The sequence below is a fragment of the Pogona vitticeps genome, chromosome 1 (genome assembly GCF_051106095.1).
Source record: "Pogona vitticeps strain Pit_001003342236 chromosome 1, PviZW2.1, whole genome shotgun sequence".
In the NCBI taxonomy this organism is placed as follows: domain Eukaryota; kingdom Metazoa; phylum Chordata; class Lepidosauria; order Squamata; family Agamidae; genus Pogona; species Pogona vitticeps.
This window is the reverse complement of record NC_135783.1, coordinates 100103644-100122699: the sequence shown is the minus strand read 5'-3', so window position 1 is coordinate 100122699 and position 19056 is coordinate 100103644. Positions and strand designations below refer to the sequence as shown.

The 19056-nt window shown below is 38.8% G+C and overlaps 1 protein-coding gene across 3 annotated transcripts in view; it reads left to right on the top strand.

Moving 5' to 3' along the window:
• The window catches only part of GRIK2 (glutamate ionotropic receptor kainate type subunit 2), a 591038-nt gene that overhangs the window by 559818 nt on the left and 12164 nt on the right, over positions 1–19056 (top strand). The window contains exons 15-16 of one of the 3 annotated variants that reach the window (XM_020780740.3): positions 2934–3184; positions 13453–13630. In XM_020780740.3, coding sequence (XP_020636399.1) covers positions 2934–3184; positions 13453–13630 — 429 coding nt within the window. Of the gene's footprint in view, positions 1–2933; positions 3185–3370; positions 4658–13452; positions 13631–19056 lie in introns of those variants that run through there. The other 2 variants (XM_078385448.1, XM_020780821.3) reach the window with 2 other exon arrangements.

The window sequence follows — 19056 nt, the reverse complement described above, 5'->3', positions numbered from 1 at the left end:
TGTGGTCACATGGTTTATATCCTGGGATGAACATCCTAAGAACTTTTAGTGGTACCAATTTATTTCCTCCTACTTGAATTGTTATGGCTAGTCATACCATGGTATCAGTTTATTTTCTCTCTCGATATAGATAATATATTTATCAACACATTGCTATATCAGGACAAAGTTCCCTCTAAGTTATGTGGCCGTGTGAGTGTGCATGACTTGCTCCCCTCCATACAGCTTTCCTCCTATCCCATGCACCACAGAGATTGCTTCCAGCCCCTTTCATTCTGGTCACAACAAAACCCCGCACAGGAGGTGGACCCGCACATGTGGGGTGTAGCTCTGCCCAGTGGGGCTGAAAATTAGAGGGAATGTTGATCAGGAAGAGGAAAATGGCATTACTAGCGATCACTCCCCACCCCATTCTGGAACATTGGCATACCAACAGTTCAACGTATCTTCCCATAGAAATAGAAAAAAAAATATTACTTGCCAGTCATGTAATAGGGGCAGCCCCCCAGTGACATACTTCTGTCAATGTATTGATGTATTGAGAACAAAAAATAAAAAGAATTCATATGCTCACCACAGTAATGGCAGCAGGGCAGGTTGTGCACACAGGCAATTCTGGTAAGGAATGTACCAGTACAAGAAAGGTACAAAATAGCACATCCCACCTGGCAATTGGGAAATGTTCTGCAGTTACACCACTGACCAATAAAATGTCTCGATCTTGACTGTGCATCAAGTGAGCAGAAAACAACAACAAACTAACTAGGGAATAACTAGAGAAAGGTTTCCTCATGTGACCAGGGCCAGAGTGAAAAAACCCCACCTTGTATACATCAGGATTAATGTTAATTCCTAACTCATCCATTGGATTTCAGGTAGTAGACCTTCAAAGCTCTTCTGTGTGAAGTCTTGGAAAGCCAATCAAACTGCAGATGAGAATGCTAACTGAGTGTAAAGCACCCTTATATGTCCACAAGTGGTAAGGTGTTTGGGGGGGGGGTCTTCAGCACATGCAGTCATGGTGAGGCTAGAATGAAGATGTCTGTTGTGCTGTCATGTTGGCATTGAGTGTGTAGTCCTCTGGGGTTCTGACTTGGCACAGATGATCCTGATTTTTTTTTTAACTAGTCAAAAAAAGTGCAGATAGGAATATGCATAAGAATATTGTGACTCCTGAATTCATATGAACATATGAAATATGTTGGTCGAAGCTACCAAATATAGTTACAGTGTGCATTTTTATAGACTACGGCTGACTACATCAGATATGCAAAGTTTTAGTCAATTGGCAGAATATTAATTCTTTAGTGAGTAGGTCAGTGATGGACTGTAATCAGAAATATATAATCAATTGTTGTATGTTTCATTGTCACAGATGAGAACAAAAGTTTTCTCCTAGCTGGGCAGGACTACAAGAGATGTTGTGCATTGGTCACACTTGGGTCCTTTTGTGTGTGTGAGAGAGAAAAATATGTTAGTTGTTCATTTTTTGCTAATGCTATGATGATTAGAAAATGTGCCAATCTCTTTGGTATCATGCAGAGAGAGAATACTCCCACCATTATATGACCATTATTTGACAAGAGTGTTTTGATGAGCTGAGACACTCCTTTTTGTTAAGGATGAGAAAGTTTGTTAGTTTTCCTTACATCTTTAGCAGGAATTGAAAAGCAAAAGTACAAAATCGTGATAGCCAGTGATAATGGCCATTAAGAAACAGTAACTGGGTGACAGATCAGATAACCTGCACAGATAAGGTAGCATAGTGAAAAGTTTTTGTCCCTATTCAAGTCACAGGTAGAATCTTTCAGTTAATATTTATTCAGCTGTTCACACTGGGATTTCCCTTTGAAGTTATTTTCTGCCTTTCTGGTCTATTGTAGCAAACAAAGAATTATTGGCATCTTGAAGACTACCATGTTTTATTTGGCATATGCTTTCTTGGCTATAGTCTGGTGAAATAGACTGCAGTCTATGCAGGCCTTATGTCAAATAAAACTTGCTGTTTTTTATATACTACAAGGTATGTTGGTTTTGTTTAACTTGGTGACACTGAGGTAAGTTTCAGAGCAACTTGCAAGATTAAAACCCCCTAGTGATTTGAGACACAGAAACGAACAATAGCTAGGTACCAGCTACCAACTATGTCCTCGTCTGTTCTTGATAATGCCATTACAGAACTTGATCATGCCATTCATAATAACAAGTAATGCAGCTGCACACCTTTTTGCATAACTGCTGCTCGTCTGCCTCATGAGAACTTGAGAGCAATGATTATTTTTACCATCAAAACCCCCAACATAGTTGTTGTTATTTTCTATTTTTCTATTTTTAAAAAATCCATTCTGTTATCACCCTATCTCTCTCTCTCTCTCTCTCTCTCTCTCTCTCTCTCTCTCTCTCTCTCTCTCTGTCTGTCTGTCTGTCTGTCATGTAAATTGTATTTTATAGGGAAAAGATAAACATTGCAACATTTCAGAAGACACATCTAGCAGAAGACGCATTGAACTGATATGCCATTAGACTTACAGAGGCCTTGGCAATAATTTTCAAAGCATGTGCATATATCCATGTGAATACCCTTTGGGATATCTGCTCACTTGTCCCCTAAAAATTAGTCATACTGCATTGTGGAATCCAAGGAAAAAACATGTAATAATAGGAGACTTCAACTTTGCTCACACTCACATGTTTGGGTCAAAAACAACATTTCTAGGTGCTGCAGGTCACTGTTGGTTACTGAAAAGTAAAACATCTATACAGAGTTAGTAAGTAAAATATGGGCTGTGTTATGAAAGCACTTAGTCCCTCCATGACAGAGGCTGTTGTCAAAGCACCATGGTTTTCTCATTGAGAGCTTCCAATAACTAAGACAGCAGGAACCCTGAAGCACTTGCTTTAGTAACCTATTTGCTCCCACTGCTCTCTTGCAGGGTCTCCCTACAGAGACAAGATAACTATAGCAATTCTTCACCTGCAAGAGGAAGGCAAGCTGCATATGATGAAGGAGAAGTGGTGGCGAGGCAACGGTTGTCCAGAAGAGGAAAGCAAAGACGCCAGTGCCCTCGGAGTGCAAAATATTGGTGGCATCTTCATTGTTTTGGCAGCAGGATTGGTACTTTCCGTCTTTGTGGCAGTGGGGGAGTTTTTGTACAAATCCAAAAAAAATGCCCAGTTGGAAAAGGTAAATATTGTCCTTTTTGCATTTAATATTGCAGTTATGGTCTAGTTGCAGCCCACTGGGCAACCAACTGAAAAGCCATTCTGATGTCTTCATAGTTCTGATCACATCGTTAAAGTTTATAGCAATTGAGCACTGGAGCGTTCATCTTTACAACTTTTAATTTGTCTTCAATATTTTTAATTGTAGCCAGCTTTCAGGACAAGTGACTATTTCTCCTCTTATTCAAGCTTGAAAAAAGACACGTTTTTACTCCTGGAAGTTCACTGCAGTTAATTTTATGGATGGAGAAGAAAGCGCAATCTGTTAATGAGAAACAAAATTAACCTTCTACAGATAGATCTGGTTTTTTTTAAAAGTGGTACTACTTTCTATCAGTCCAAAGTCAGAAGTCTAGAAAACATCTTTCTATATATCCTTTCTGGGAGATGTTTCCTCTTCAAACATACGGTGGTAGCATCTGGAAAAGTATTAAAACAGTATAGAATGGATTTGAGTTCTATTTCTTGGACATACTGTATTCTGAGTTCTATTTCTTGGACATATTCCACTTTTAAAATGTAGGATGTTGAACTTACTCCATACTGGATTGACAAGTGGATGGACAACCACTTTTACAAACAGAGACATGAGCATTCGTATAACATTGCTTTCATAATATTTATGTGTATATATATGTAACATCTAAAGCATGAGCTAAATGATGTCTTCTCTTTATATGCCATAATTTGGATATACTTTTAAAAACTGGGAGAAAATATGTCATGCATAACTGAGGAGCTTGTGACCTCCTTACATTCCCATTTGTAATGTTTTATTTCTATTATCAAAGCTAGCAGTAGATCCAAGAATCACATGCAAATAGATGTTTCTTTTTCAGATGCTATGGGTAATTTTAAGTGCCTGGGGACTTCTGAATTTGCACTGAAACAAATTAGCCCATATCCTGATCATATCTACTTGAAACATTGCCCGACCAGTATCAGTTGTGCAAATAAATATACATAAGATCTCAACATGGCTTTATTTCTAACATCATTGGCATTAATGTTATTATTTACTGTGCACTGTTGGAGAAAATTTTGATACTATACAATAAAGTTGGCTGAGGTCACAAGTTCCTTATGAATTTCTTGCACATGTATGTGTTTCAATAAATTATTGCTATTAAGTGAAAATTTAACTCCTTGATTGTGTAGGATTAATAAATTCTGTCAAGTGAGTTTTGGAGACTTAAAAAAATTAATGACAGATTTCTTATTTTAAATCATGTATATATACACATCACAATGGCTTTATCCATTTTTGAAATAATATGTTGTTAATGGCAGCATGTTTTGTATCAGTTGGTCTGTAATTTTTTCAAAATCTCTTTTATTCATTTATAAATTTGAAATATTTTTATTGTGAGTTTTGTGTGCCAGATGAAATTGCATTTTTAAATGGTTCAGATGCATTTTACCTGACATTTTGAAATATGTTGTGAACAGTGTGATTCTTTCACATAAAGTGAATTAGAAAGGGTATTCATAGATGAAACAGGCACCTTTTACAATGGTCTAATCTTACAAATCAATGCTCATATTGTACTAAAACATTCCCTTGAATTGTTCAAGCATTTCTGATACGGAATGCCTTGGCGAACCTTTCCCTGGGTGACACAGAAGGATCTGAGTGTGTGAATTCTGTATGGAGCTCAATAGAGCATGCATTGGTGAATGAATGAGAGCATGTGCCTTAGGATGAGATTGGACATGGATGAAGATATCAAGTAGGGAAGGAGCTATGGTTTTATGCAATAGCCCAATATTCCTGTGTGCACGAGTTCTGGCCTTTCTACCCCTGAATGCTGTTTGTTCAACACAAATCTCTGAATTGTCTGTGTGGCAGGTCTTCTAGTGCCTTCAGCTTAACAACCTTGGAAACTACTTTGCATTCAGGCACAGGGTTCTCAGTTGTACGGATCTGTTAGTCGTACGCTAACACAGATGGAAAAACCTCTTTCACACTTTTGTGGGTCAAGGTGGAACAAGGCCCCTAATACTTGGTTGCATCATTCATTCAGGATGAATGCCTAAAATGAGTGTATGTTCTCTAGATTGGTCATATTCCATGACACAAGCCTCATCCATTTTAATCTTTCTATTTCATCTTTATGGGTTTTGCTAATGCTTCACAGCATATGACTGCCACACAATGAGAGATTGAAGCTGGCTCCGTATGGTAGCTGCTCTCACAGTCTTTGTGTATTAACATGATCTGCAGATAAACTCCCATAACACAGTGTTTCTCTTCAAATGTTTGATAGTGGCATGGGCACAAATCACATGATGACAGTCCACCTATTTGACAAGCCAGACATTCTTCCTTTCTGAGTATCATGGAGAAGAAATTTCACATTTCCTCAAAGCACCAGAAAGAAACAGCTCTGAAGGGGTGACTTCCACATTCTTTTTTCATGTGGATAGGAGAAAGATTATTCTCTCCTGAATAGAATACCAAGTGCTAACACTCTGAATTTTCCACCTCTTTGACCCTGTGGTTCCCACATCATGTGCTTGGCAGTGATATGCTGGCTGTCAGCGCTTAGTGAGTGAATGCAGAAGCCATCATTAGGAGGCAGGTTGATTCCATCTGTAAATTTTTCCCTTCATAATATCACTTGCCTGGGTTTGATTTGACCTGATCAGAAATAAGGTGATGAATTTGTCACTTAAAAATGAGTATGTGATTTAAGCCTCTTAAGCATTTATCATATAGCTAATGGCAACAGTGGCCCATGGTATAGTACATGTTTGGCTGCTCATAGAATGTCACAGCTGAGACTGAGAAAGAAGCAGGTGTCCTACTACTGATGGCCAAAGGAGCCATATAAGAGCAATTGTGAGCCTGGTTCACCCAGAATAGGTCAGGCCATTCCACACTTCTCCAGAGGCCATGGAATGCCAATGTAGGCCACCATTTGCTCAGTGGCATAGCTAGTGCAGCAATAATATGCAGCAGGTAAATGAAATTAATTGCTGCCCACCTTCTCTTCAGACAACAGCAGAAATAGCAGGATACAGGACTACACAAGTCGCTGCCATTAATTAACTTCTCCTCTTCCTTTACCACTGCTACTTCTTCCACCCTCTCATTCTCATCCTCCATCCTCCATCATCATCATCATTTTATTTTATTTTATTTTATTTTATTTTATTTTATTTTATTTTATTTTATTTTATTTTATTACTACTACTACTACTACTACTACTACTACTACTTTCATCGTCATCGCCATCTTGTCTAATGTTTTCTTCAAAAATGAGCACTGTTTGCCATGAAATGCAACCACATGATCTAAAGTCCTGTGAAAGATACACTGTCATTTTCTCTTTCTGATCTGGTACTTGTACTGTTTGTGAGTTTTGCATTGTAAGCTTTCCATGTTTAGTTGTCTGCAATTTTGTTGTGTTTCTGAGCTTCTGGTGTGCATATAAGGTATGGGGTAGTCTGCTTTTATTAACGTCTACACAGAATAATTGCAGAATTACAAAATATGACGTTACTGTGATACAGGAAATATACTAATGAGAAATTATAGGCATATATGCTGGTACAAATATTTAGGATCAGGGAACAAACAAAGTAAGTTCAGATACATAGCAGAAAACACTTGGATCAATATGTTATTACTTTTAGTGCAACTATGCTTCAGAAGAAGCATATATATATAGGAGAGCAGCCAAACATCAATAGAGGCAGTTTAGATATATATTATTTGAGGACAGCATTCTTTAGACAGTAAGAAACGTCTATTCTAATGCATTTTTAAGATGAAGAGGCAAGTCTACCTTGATCAGTTTGATTTTGCCAACCCATAATGACACGGTTTCTGGATGGTTTGTTTGAAAAGTTTCGGCAGGGTCATTTTTCATTTGGAGGTCTGTACCAAACACTAAGATCTAAAGCCATCAAACACTTTTAGGGGAGAAAACAGACTGAATACTGATGTCTAAGCTGTACTCAACAACACAAGTTGTGCTTGAAATGCAGAGGAGCCAACGGAAGCTGGGCCCCCTTTCCTTCGTTCCGTTCCCTTACTTTCAATTTTCAGAAGGCTGTGGCGGCATGGTCCAGCTGGGGGTCTGCAGTTGGGTAGTTTGGATTTCACTAAGATTTCTGTCTGTTTCCCAAAAACCAAACACTGCCTGTTTTAAAAGGGATAAATAAATAAATGAAGCTACAGTGCAGGAGAGAACTAGAACGCCATTCTGTCGTGATTTTTCAGGTGCACAGAAAGGCTTGTGTAATGATTCAAGTACTGATGAATGAAAACAGCTGTATCTGTTGCCACAAATCAACTGGCTGAGGGAGGGAGGGGGGAAATCCCTGCAGGAGATATTTTACTTGAAAATCTGTAGATCAGGAATATAGGGTATAATGGCATCATCGCATTAGTAACTGAGAAGGGGTTTCCCCCATGATTTAACAGAATTGTTTAAACACAGTGTGTATTTGTATGTCATTAAATTGTCCCCAAAAGAAGTTTGTAATACCATCTTGGTTTGCCACCTTTTCAACTCTCCCAACAGATACCCAAATGTGTTGTATTAGGCAGCTGTGGCTTTTGCATCACAGTAGGGCTCTGCCTCTTCTTGGCCTGCATTTGTGTCTCTGTGGGCTATATATAGGCCTATATATAGGATAAAAACTGGAATACACCAGTCTCTATAGCCCCACAGTGTTATTTAACCTGACATTAACAGGGGAGCACTTAGGGCCCCTCCTTGTATTCTTCACTGCCATCATGGCAGCTTTGAAGAAGAAAGGGGGGGAAATCTCCGTAAGGGATCTACATGTGAGCAAGAATCCCAACTTCCCAGAGTTCTTTAGCATGAGCAGATGCCCGAACAGGAAACACTCCTCTTCAGATCCAGCCCCATCACTGCGAAGATAGCAACAATGAGAGGGTGGAGCTAGGATTCACTTCTAAGCATGCTCACAGTGCCCAGCTGAATAATGCCTGAATAGCTGTAATGTTCTCATATAAAGATGCTTGATATAAGTGCCAAGGTAAACTGCATACTCATAAACATTAGAAATTTATAATATCATGTAATCAGGTTTAAAATCCATGGTTTGTTTCTTCCCACATTGTTTAAGTGCTACATTTTTAAGTTGTACAGTTTTATGAGTCGACTCTTTCCTGACAAAATGGAAATCACCTGACCCAATTTATGGTTTGAGCATCAAGTTATGCTCTTTAAGGAACAGAAACAGAATGGGTAAGCATGGCATGAATGAAACATCAAATAAGAATTTCTTAGTTTGGCCTCTGATTCCTTTTTCAGTTGAAGTAACGATTTACCTTCCCTTGTGTTGTGTTGTATGAATGTCTGGGTAATGCTGTGGCTGGTGAGAGGGATCAGCAAAGCAAGTGCCTATGGAGGCTCCTTTAGAACCAAGCTAAAGCTTTAAACTCTTGTTTCTTCTTTTCTCTATCTTTAAAGCCCACAGTTTCATTCTGGAAAATGATCATTTATAATGCAAACACATAATTATGTCATCTACTTGGAGACACATTATTAAGCAGACATTTGTTTCCTAAGACAACCTTGGCAATAAGAATAGAGCCATTTGCATTTTATAATTGCTTCTGTTTGCAAACAACCTGCTCCTTGGTAGTAACATTATGCTGGCACTTAGAGGTCATTGACTAAGCAATTTCAGAAACCAAACCTGCGTCAAACAATTACCCATCTGTTTACAGCCGATGTAAATGTTTTGATATGAAATGTGTTGTTTATTCCTATAATATACTCCAAATCATCAACACATACATGCGCACATCACACATACAATGGGCAAAATTCTGCTGATGTAACTTTGTGCTAGGGTAACCTGGACGAGATTGCTGGAAACATTTAATTTAGCCTAATTAAAAGATTCATATCCCCCACCCCTCTTTTGGGGTTCCAAGGTTCCTAGAACATAGAAGCAGTCAGAATATTAGACTAGGACCAACAGAGACTTGACCTCCAATTGTCACTCAGTCACAAAGTCAAAGGTTGGTTTAGGCTAGTTGCTCTTTAGCACAGGTGTGGATGATCTTCTAATATGTAGGGTCTGTAGATGCCCATCTCCCCACTCTCATTTGTACTTTACAGAATTGTGTGTTGCTTTTTGAATCTAAATCTTATTTAGATTTTTTTAAAGTATCTTTAAATTTAAATCTAAAATAGCCACCCCTCTGCCCTCTTGGGGCCAATATATATATTTAAATTTTTAAAAAACCTGGAGTGCAGACAGAGTTCAGAGCATAGAAAGAGTTCTGACTCCTGTCCTCTGAAGATGCCCATGGCCACAGAGACTGGAGAAACGTTAGGAAGAACAACCTTCAGAACACGGCCAAACAGCCCGGAAAACCCACAACAACCAAACTGGGGTGTGTTGGGGCCCCAGAGGTGCCGACAAGCCCTAAAATATGATACAATGTCCTGCCCCCATGCCTCCAAAAACCACAATGTTATTTTCTGATCTCATTATTAATTTTTAGGGTTTTTTTTTAATGGTTATTTTGGTGTCAGAAGCCACCTTGCAGGGTAGTTGCTGGATTAAAATGGTTTGAAGATTGCAATATGGCACAAGGTGTTTTGAACTGCTTTTGAAAATTCTCCCCTTTCAAAAGTTGGATCCCTGGACCCATCAAGTGCTCATACATATGCACTTCCTTCTATGGAAATGTGTGTGAACATCATCAGTATAAGGGCACTTCTAGATTGTACTTCTATCATGGCCTTGGAACGGCCAGCTCACAGAGGTTTGTAGAGGATTTAGCCAAAATCAGTTTCCATTTACAGCCCTATTGTGTTTTCCCTTTTATTCTTTCACCTTTTTTTTCTTACTGGAGAAAATCCATAAGTGAAAAAAAAATTGGTATAGTTGCAGAATACCTTATAACTGTGACCAGTAGGACCACCCTAAGTTTGGAAGCACCCTGAGTTTAATTTCTCCTGTTTTGTAACCTTTTGAGTTTAGCTGGACATGAAAACAAAAAGACACTCAAATTTGTAGTGCTATTTAGTAGCTCTGCTGTCTCCATTTTTTAATCCCACTTAGTGAGCACAATCCTGTTGACATGAACGCATGTAGGTATAAACCAGATCCATTGTCAGAAATAATTTAAACCAGATGAAAGCTTTTTATTCATTCCCTGTTCAGATGCCCGGGCTCCCTAGGGCTCCCTTTTGCCCTAGGGAAGCCTTTAGGAGCTTTGGGATTGGGAGAAGTTTTAATAATCAAAAATCACCACTGGATCATCACCAGCAGCAATCCACAAGGATTTTTGACTATTAACGATTTCCCCAAAACCTACCCAAGTCTCCCAAAGGCTTCTTCGGGGCAAAAGGGGGCCCCGGGGAGCCTCGGAACCTGAAATAGGCAATGTGAAGTTTCTGTTAGTTTAAATTAATTCTTCCCAGGGCCAGATCCAGTTTATGCTGGCATAACTTTCCACCACAGGATTTGGTCCGCTGTTTCACTGCTTCAGATTTGAGATCTTTATTCTTAATTTGTTTATCTATATATTTGGAATATTTATGTGCAGATTGATAGGAGTTTTAGCTATATTTTTTGTTTCGTTCATATTTTGAGGATTTTAATCTATCTCCCCTCCGTCTTTTAAGTCCATTATCTCTAGGATGTGATTAGCAATTAAAAGATTAGAACAAAATCAACATTTAGGTTGGTGAAAGTTGGGCAGGTGTATCATTTCTGCAGATTTCAAGACGTTTGCATTCTTTTGCCAGAATTCTAGGAAGACTGAAAACGTTTGTTTTCAGCAGGTTTTTATCTCTCAATACTGCCAAAATATTTAAAACTGAGACAGAAGAGAAAATACAGTATATGTCCTTTGACAGAGCACAGGGTTGGACTTCCAGCTCAATTATTCTCTGATTTTATGATTCTATAAATAATTTCCAAATAAAAGTAAGGATATCATATTACTATTTGGGTTTCTCATTAAAGAATTGTTTAAATGCTATCTTATATTTATATGAACAATAGGATCATTTAGCCTTCAAGAATACAGGGTCATTTATACTTAAAAGCAGGAACAATGGGTGTCCCCAGTTCAAACCTTCAATACTCAGGTGTGAATCAATTGCACAGTCTTAGGCAAACTACTCTTTTTCAATCTTCTGACTATAATGCAGAGGCACTATAGGGATTTTTCAAACACTATAGATGACACAGTTGGAACTTGAGAATTGCCAAGGGTTAGAATTGCTCCCTGTGTAGCCCTCAGTAGTAAACAACTAGCTTCTGTCCTTATTTTGATAAATAAACCAAGCCATATTCTTTTATATCTCTTCACAATTGCATAATGTACTATCTTCTGTCTCACTGGCATGACTGCATTCCTTGGGACTACAAGGAAAAACGTTGTTACCTTTCGGAATGTTCTGTTGTCTCACTCCAGTGCAGGGCAATCTGTCAAACTGGATGAACAGAACTAGAAAGTCAAAGCATAAAATAATCCCACTGTAGTGCACACACAATTGTACATAGGCTGCTGTGGTTCTCTGGAAGTTCAGAAAGTTAAGGAACAAGAAGCAGCCTAAGGTGAAGCATGAATGGAGATCAGTTTTTATGTTCAGGTTTTAGGGCCCAAGAGGCTGCTTTCAGCATCCCAGAGTGCTGTGTGGCAATGCCTGATATTTTACACTGATCCAAAAGCCATGGCTTTCAAAGTCACATTTCAGTACAACAATAGAAAGGATTCTATGAAACAACATAGGTGATGTCAACTAGTCTTATGCCAGCATGGGTGGGTGGGGGGAATCAACAAGAATTAAGGAAGTATCAATCCATTCCTGCAACCACCAAAGATAGCATTATAGTTGAGTGGTGATAACCTCATTGATACATGTTGTATCAATGCTTTAAAACAGCAACTTTTTGCAGATAGCATAGAGTGTGAATTCTGAAGTTTCTTCATATACAGTCATGTGAAAAAGAAAGTACACCCTCTTTGAATTCTATGGTTTTTACATATCAGAACATAATATCATCTTGTCCTTAGCACATCTGAAAAGTAGGTAAATACAACCTCAGATGAACAAAAACATGATTTATTTTACAAAAATAAAGCCAAAATGGATAAAGTGAGACTGATAAAGTAAGATTTCTGTAAAAATGAGACCAGAGTCTTAGTTTTCCTTATCCCCAATTTTCCTCCTGTTCTGTGCAGGAAATTGCCATAATTCTGTGTAGTTTAATTCCCATTCCAGTGAATCCTCCACAAGAAGGATTCTGTACTGTGCTGGAATTTCAACAGTTATGCACTGGTTGGCATCTCTTATGCTTTTTCAGAGTAAATGCTGTGTAGGGTAGATGCCACTCTGCAAAAGAACTGTAATATTCCTGTGCAACAACAAAAATCCCAGCAAGGTTCTAAAAATTCCAGATCATTTCCCACAAGACCTCTGAGGGGGAAAAATGCTGCACAAAGAAATTTTGCTTTGAGGAGAAAAGAGTTATTCTCCAACTCCCCACCTGATTTCTCTCTGAGACCAAGAGGCTCTGAGATTCACGTTACTGATCTTCAATATATTCCATCAACTTCACACATTTTTTCAAAATCATATCACTGTGATTCCCCAAATTATCAGTGAACTCAACAGTTGCATTAGAAATGTCAACCCTTCCAACTTGTAAAGCATGTCAAACATGTCAACATGCAGATTTTTCTCCCAAACTTGTTCAGGCTTAATTTAAATGGGGACAGAACTAGGGCTACTGAGTGGCCTAGGATCTTTTCCACAACTTTACTCTATAAAAGACCACAAGTTGCCTGAACAGTGTCCAGTGTGTATTACTCTGCAAGTGCATTCACCTTGCCATATTTTCAGAATGACATTTTTGTTGTCCTTGTGGAATATGAAAGATGTGGCCACTTGTATTGAAAAAAAACCCACTGCCCATCATTTATGCAACCACAAGATTTAGAAACAGTGAAGAATACAGAATAACTTCTGAAAAGAGAATGTCATGGAGGGAAAAAATATAGTTTAATTAATACTTGCCCGAAACAAGATAATTCTATAAGCACCATGACGGTTTTTTACTTGTTCAACCTAATCTCCATCTTTTCTGGACTGAACTTGATGTACAGCTCTGGAAGTGTTAGGGTCTACATTGCTATGCTTTGACAAGAAAGATATGGGCTGTGTGTCTTCCACACAATGATGCACCGCAGCCCAAACTGTTTCATTATCTTCCCCCAGTGGCCTCATATACATGTTGAAAGGAGGGATGACAGAATGAAACCTTGTGGAATCCCGCATGAAAGAGAGCCCACGGGGCAGATGAGAAATTTTCCAATACCATCCTCTGAGATCTCTCTGAGAGGGAAGAATGGAACCACACAAGTGCAGTCCCACCAACCCCAACCTAGATCTACAGGTGAGTCAGCAAAACTCAAAGGTCTTCAGTTGAAAGTTGCCCATCCATGACAACTCTTTGTTCCTTACTTAATAAGAGGACCTTATCAACCAGAATAAACTCAATGTACCCTTATATTGACACCAGAAGACTTCAGATATCTCCAGAACTTCTTAGCCCTGCCATTTTAATGAAAACAGAAGAATAAAAGCTGGAGATGAGTCGACTTGAAATTTAGTGAAAATTTATTGACATTGGACAAGTATATTCCCATTGTGAGACACTGGTACCTTATTTTCCCCAGCAGGGGAGAAATTTATTGGCAAGCTGTAGGGTCTTCTGTCAGAGTACAGTAGACACAGGCATTTCTCTGAAAGTCTTGCAGACAAAGCAACCCAGAAAACACTAGAAATATGAGTAAAAAAGAATTCTGAATTGTTCAGGAATACATCCTCACTTTGTGTCTTCTTGGTAAGGATCTCTACAGATGTTCTAGATTGCCAAACATGTGTTGGTTAGAAATCTTGGCACTGCTGTAACAAAACTTTCATTTTTAAATCTTCCTTTGGCAGTATGGAAATTTGAAGAGTATGCAACCTGTTGGTTATTTTGCTATTGTATGCAGTCAGACTTCTCAGTGTCTTTTCTTAATAAAACAAGCTGTGTAGTTACCAAAAGACTTATTTGCCAAAGACAATTGATTTGTTATAATAGTGCTGAATTTTAAAAAAATTCTTGCCTTTGTTTTGAAATTTTTGGTGGATCTCAGAAAGGCTTCAGTTTTCTTTCATAAAGATCAAGAGGGCAGTCAGTCTTTTAAATATTAGATGTCACCATGGAACTGTGTATCCACTGATTCCTCCCTAAACTATGAATGCAGTGGATGCAGATACTGCGATAATCAAATTTCTAAAGTTTCAGATAAAGTAAAATGAATCTATGCCAGTCGTCTCCCTGTTTCATCCATTCCACTCTTCACCTTCATTTACAAAAGTGTTTGTCTTCTAATTAAATATTTCCTTAGGGTTGACATTTCTACCTTTGTGTTTAAAGACCTATACTGACTGATTCTGACACTACATATTATTTAGGGGAAAGGGTATGGAAGTAGATGCTGATTAGAAAAGAGAGTAAGGGCAGAGCCGCATATCCATTTCCAGCTGGCTAAAAAGGGAAAAAGTGACAGCGAAAAGCACTTTGACGGGCATCTCCTGTTAGATGTTAGAACACTGATCTATAGCATCAGATATAAACTGCAGGATTACTTCCATTACTGTTTTAAGAAATTTCAACAAGACTTCAAATAATATCTGACATACAAGGCTGGAGGTAATGAACTTCTGAGTAAATCCTGTAGCTTCATACTAGATTTTGACAGTCAATTTTGTATCAACTCCATCAAAGGAAAGCTGAAACAGATGTTAGGTAAAAAGAGCAAACAATTGTAACATGTTCCTCTAAGAAAATAAAGGGAGAAATAGTAGCTGAGCAAGTCAGAATTTTGAAGTAGAGACTGAGATGTTAAGTATTCCTCCCTCGTTTCCCCATTTTCTTTTTTGTAATTATCACTGCATGAGAGTGCAGTGATCTTATTATGCAGCAGAGTAGATCAATATTCTACAAGACAATTCTAAAACTGTGAGCAGACCAAGCAAAAAACTTATAACTTTGAAATTGGACTTCAGATCAGCACTAACTTTGGCACAGATGTAGCAACAGGTCTGCTCTGGCCCTGTGCCAAATTTGGGGAAATTTGGGCAATGGGTTTTCTAGGTGTGATTTTTTTTTAAAAAAAAAAAGTAAAATGTTTTAGCCCCCTGTGCAGAAATGAGTGACCCTAAAATGTCCCCAGATTTAAAACAGATCAAATAAACTGAAAAGACCAATCTTGCTTACCTTGAAAGAACATTCTTTTTCCCACCCACATTTTTCCATGTGGAAAGAATTCAGGCTGCAGGGGCTAAAATACTGATCCTCAAAAAAGGCATTTCAAGAGGGTAAAACAATGACTTATAATCTGTGCATGTGTGTGACAGGTTTACACTCAAGACCATTCCAAAATAGATTTAAAAAGAGGTTTTCTTTTAAGAGTCAAAAGAAGAGTCTTGCTTTAAGTAAAGTAAATGGAATCACAGTGCTGCTGAAAGGGACATTTTGCCATATATTTCCAAGGAATTAGCATACAATTCTGTAAGACATATTCAAAGTATTTCTGTATTACATTTAGAAGGAATCCAGGCTGCAGGAGTTGAAATATCAAAAAGAGAACAAACATTTAGAAACTCATTCATTTAAGCTATTGCTTTGTGGCTGGGGGTTGTCAAACTTGATACTAGCAGAGCTTTGGTGTCTATATCCTGCTATATTTCAACCATTCCGCCCATCTTGTCACTGTTTGATAATTAAGGGAAAAAACTCCAAGGTGTTATATGCTATCATGTTACTTCTAGTGCAGTATATGAGTTAATGGCCTCTAAAATGTCCTATCATTAGTGGCTGTGCTCAGATTTTGCAAACCAACAACATATCATGTTACGTTGTTCTCTATTTCTATTGCCCTCCCTTCCTAGCAATATTATCTTTTCCAGTAAGTTCTGGCCAGGTCTTGCAAACTAATTTCTTTGGCTGCCTTTACTGAGACAATCTGTCTCATGTTAGGACTTTCTGTCTTCCTAGCACCCCTTCCATTTTCTGGCCAGTTCTATACTCTCTATATACATGCATTGTAGAATAATCTCAGTTGACTCATTTTTGCTCCAGTGAGAGTTCAGGCTTGACTTGACTAAACACTCACTCTGTTGCCTTTAAGGCTCTCCTCGAACACCACTTTTCAAATTGTTTGGTTTTTGTCCCTGTGTTTCTTCTCTGTCTTTCTTTCACATAGTATGGATGATTTTGACCTTGGTTCCCAGTGACAATATTTGTTAATTCCCAGATCTCCCACTCCCCTCTTCTTTTCAATTTCAAATGATGAGGGGATATCTTTTGGAAAACATGCACAGAACATGTTTGTAGAGTGCAGACATATACCAACTGTTCTTGCTTCTTTCATAGAATCATAGAATCATGAAGTTGGAAGGGGTCTATAAGGCCATCGGGTCCAACCCCCTGCTCAATACAGAAATACAAATCAAAGGATATCCACCATTGTGACATCCACCCTCGTGCCCCTTTTGCTTGACCTTCAAGCCTCAGAGCACACGAAGGCAAACACTTTCCTCTTTAACACTGCTGCCACGAGGTGATCCCTAAATCACCATTACCTCAGAAAGATCAGGTCCACTCTTCAAGTTCTTTTAAATAAAACTTTGGTTTATTGATTACAGAGATTGATTCATAAATATCTTCAGTAGCTAATCACACCTCAGAATTTCCCAAACTACACACTCTATTACTTTCTCTAACTTTTCTCTACTGCCTGACTCTTACTCATACTCTACTGTCTCCCTGACTGACTCAGGCTCCGCCTCTTCTAGCATCTCTTTTGGCTCCGCCTCTCAGCAACATTAATATACATGAACCATTATTCCATAACAAACATAAACCACTACATAATACTGTATAACATGAACCATAGACCTAATAAATAGAGAACGCTACAACCATGTAGTTGTCTATATTTCTCTTGAATTTATTTATTTATTTATTCCTTTTCTTTCCCAGAAAATATAGTACAGATCACGTGCTCATCTTCTGAAATCCTCTAGCACTGGCTAATTCAACAAGAGGGAAGTTTCTGTTGGGATTTGTGTGTGGTGTATATATACATAAATTTACATTTTTTAAAAGCCAGGAAATTTAATCATTCCAAAAAGTCTGGTTTTTTAATTGTGCTTCTGTATTCATTATTTAAAACACCAGGAAATGGCCTAATATTGCTACATCATATTGTGTCTGCATTGCCAGCAGGAAAAAGTGATGCTAAACTTTACATAGCAAAGAGCAACCTAAATGTTGATGACACTAATGGGAGCAGTCATGTTGGTCTACAGAACAGCCTTAGAACCATCCACACTTCTTGAAAAACAGCCCTGACAATTGACAATTGACTTGTGTTTGGTTGAGAAGTGGTTAACTGTATTCACAAAGGCATTCACAGCCGGGATCTAATGCTTGTGGGTTTTTTGGGCTCTTTGGCTGTGTTTTGAAGGTTGCTCTTCCTGATGTTTCACCAGTCTCTGTGGCCGGCATCTTCAGAGGACAGGAGTAACACTCTGTGCTCTCAATGGTTAACTGTAGGTACAAGGCCTACTTCTGCTGCCTCTGTATAAGAAAGAGAAAAGTGAAGGCCTGAACACACTTGATTTAGATTTAGATTAGGCATCCTTCAGTCTCGAAAGACTATGGTAACATGCTCTGAATAGAGGACTTGGAACAGCATCTAGTGTGGCTGAGAAGACCAATTCGAGAGTGACAATCCCTTCCACACTGAAGACAAATATAGTGGTGCCTAGCTTAGCGACGTTAATCCATGCAGGAAAAAACGTCGCTAAGGGATTTCGTCACTAAGCGATTTTTAAAAGCCCATAGAAATGCATTAAAACTTGTTTAATGCGTTCCTATGGGCTTTAAAACTAACCTTATGCAAAGATCCTTCATTGCGGCGGCCATTTTCGGTGCCTCTAAAGCGAGGCAACACAGTGGGCGGCCATTTTGTTTTCCGGCGGCCGTTTTGGAACCGCCGATCAGCTGGCTGAAAATGGGGGCTTTGCAATGATTGCTTCCCCGCGATCATCACAAAGCGATTTTTCCTCATAGGGGCCATCGCTAAGCGATCACTCTGGCGATGGCCAAAACCCCATCGCTAAGCAATTTCATCGCTCAACGGAGCGATCGCTAAGTGAGGCACCACTGTACAGTCTGTTCCCTGTCCAGCTCCCTGATTTTGCTGGTTTCGGGACTGCCTCTTTGCCTCGGCCTGCACTTGAAATCATCAGCAATGGTGACAGGGTTTCAGCATACACATGTTCTACAAAAGGTAAAAAGTAAAGGTACCCCTTGACACTTTTGTCCAGTCATGTCCTACTCTAGGTGGCGGTGCTCATCTCTGTTTCCAACCCATAGAGCTAGTAGTTGTCCGGAGACAATCCTCCATGGTCACGTAGCTATAGAAATCCTTAAGTAGGGCATTTATGGGCCCAGTGACTATGGAGAGGAAAGACATTCTGGTTTAATCAAGATAGTCGTACAATTGTTTTGCTTGGTGCTTATGCGGTAATGTCTTACTAAATGCTGTCACCTATGCCTACTATTGTCAAGGCAATGTTAATCAGGGAGTGAGAGGAAGAGATGGGGAAAGATGGTGGTGTTCAGCAGGTGGAGGTGTTCAGATGGAAATCCTCCATGAAAAGTAAGAAAAATATTAATATCTAAGCATCTTCTTCCCACATGAAGAAGAAAAATGTTGCATACCTAGTTCCTGGTATGCTTAATATGAACTCTTGAGG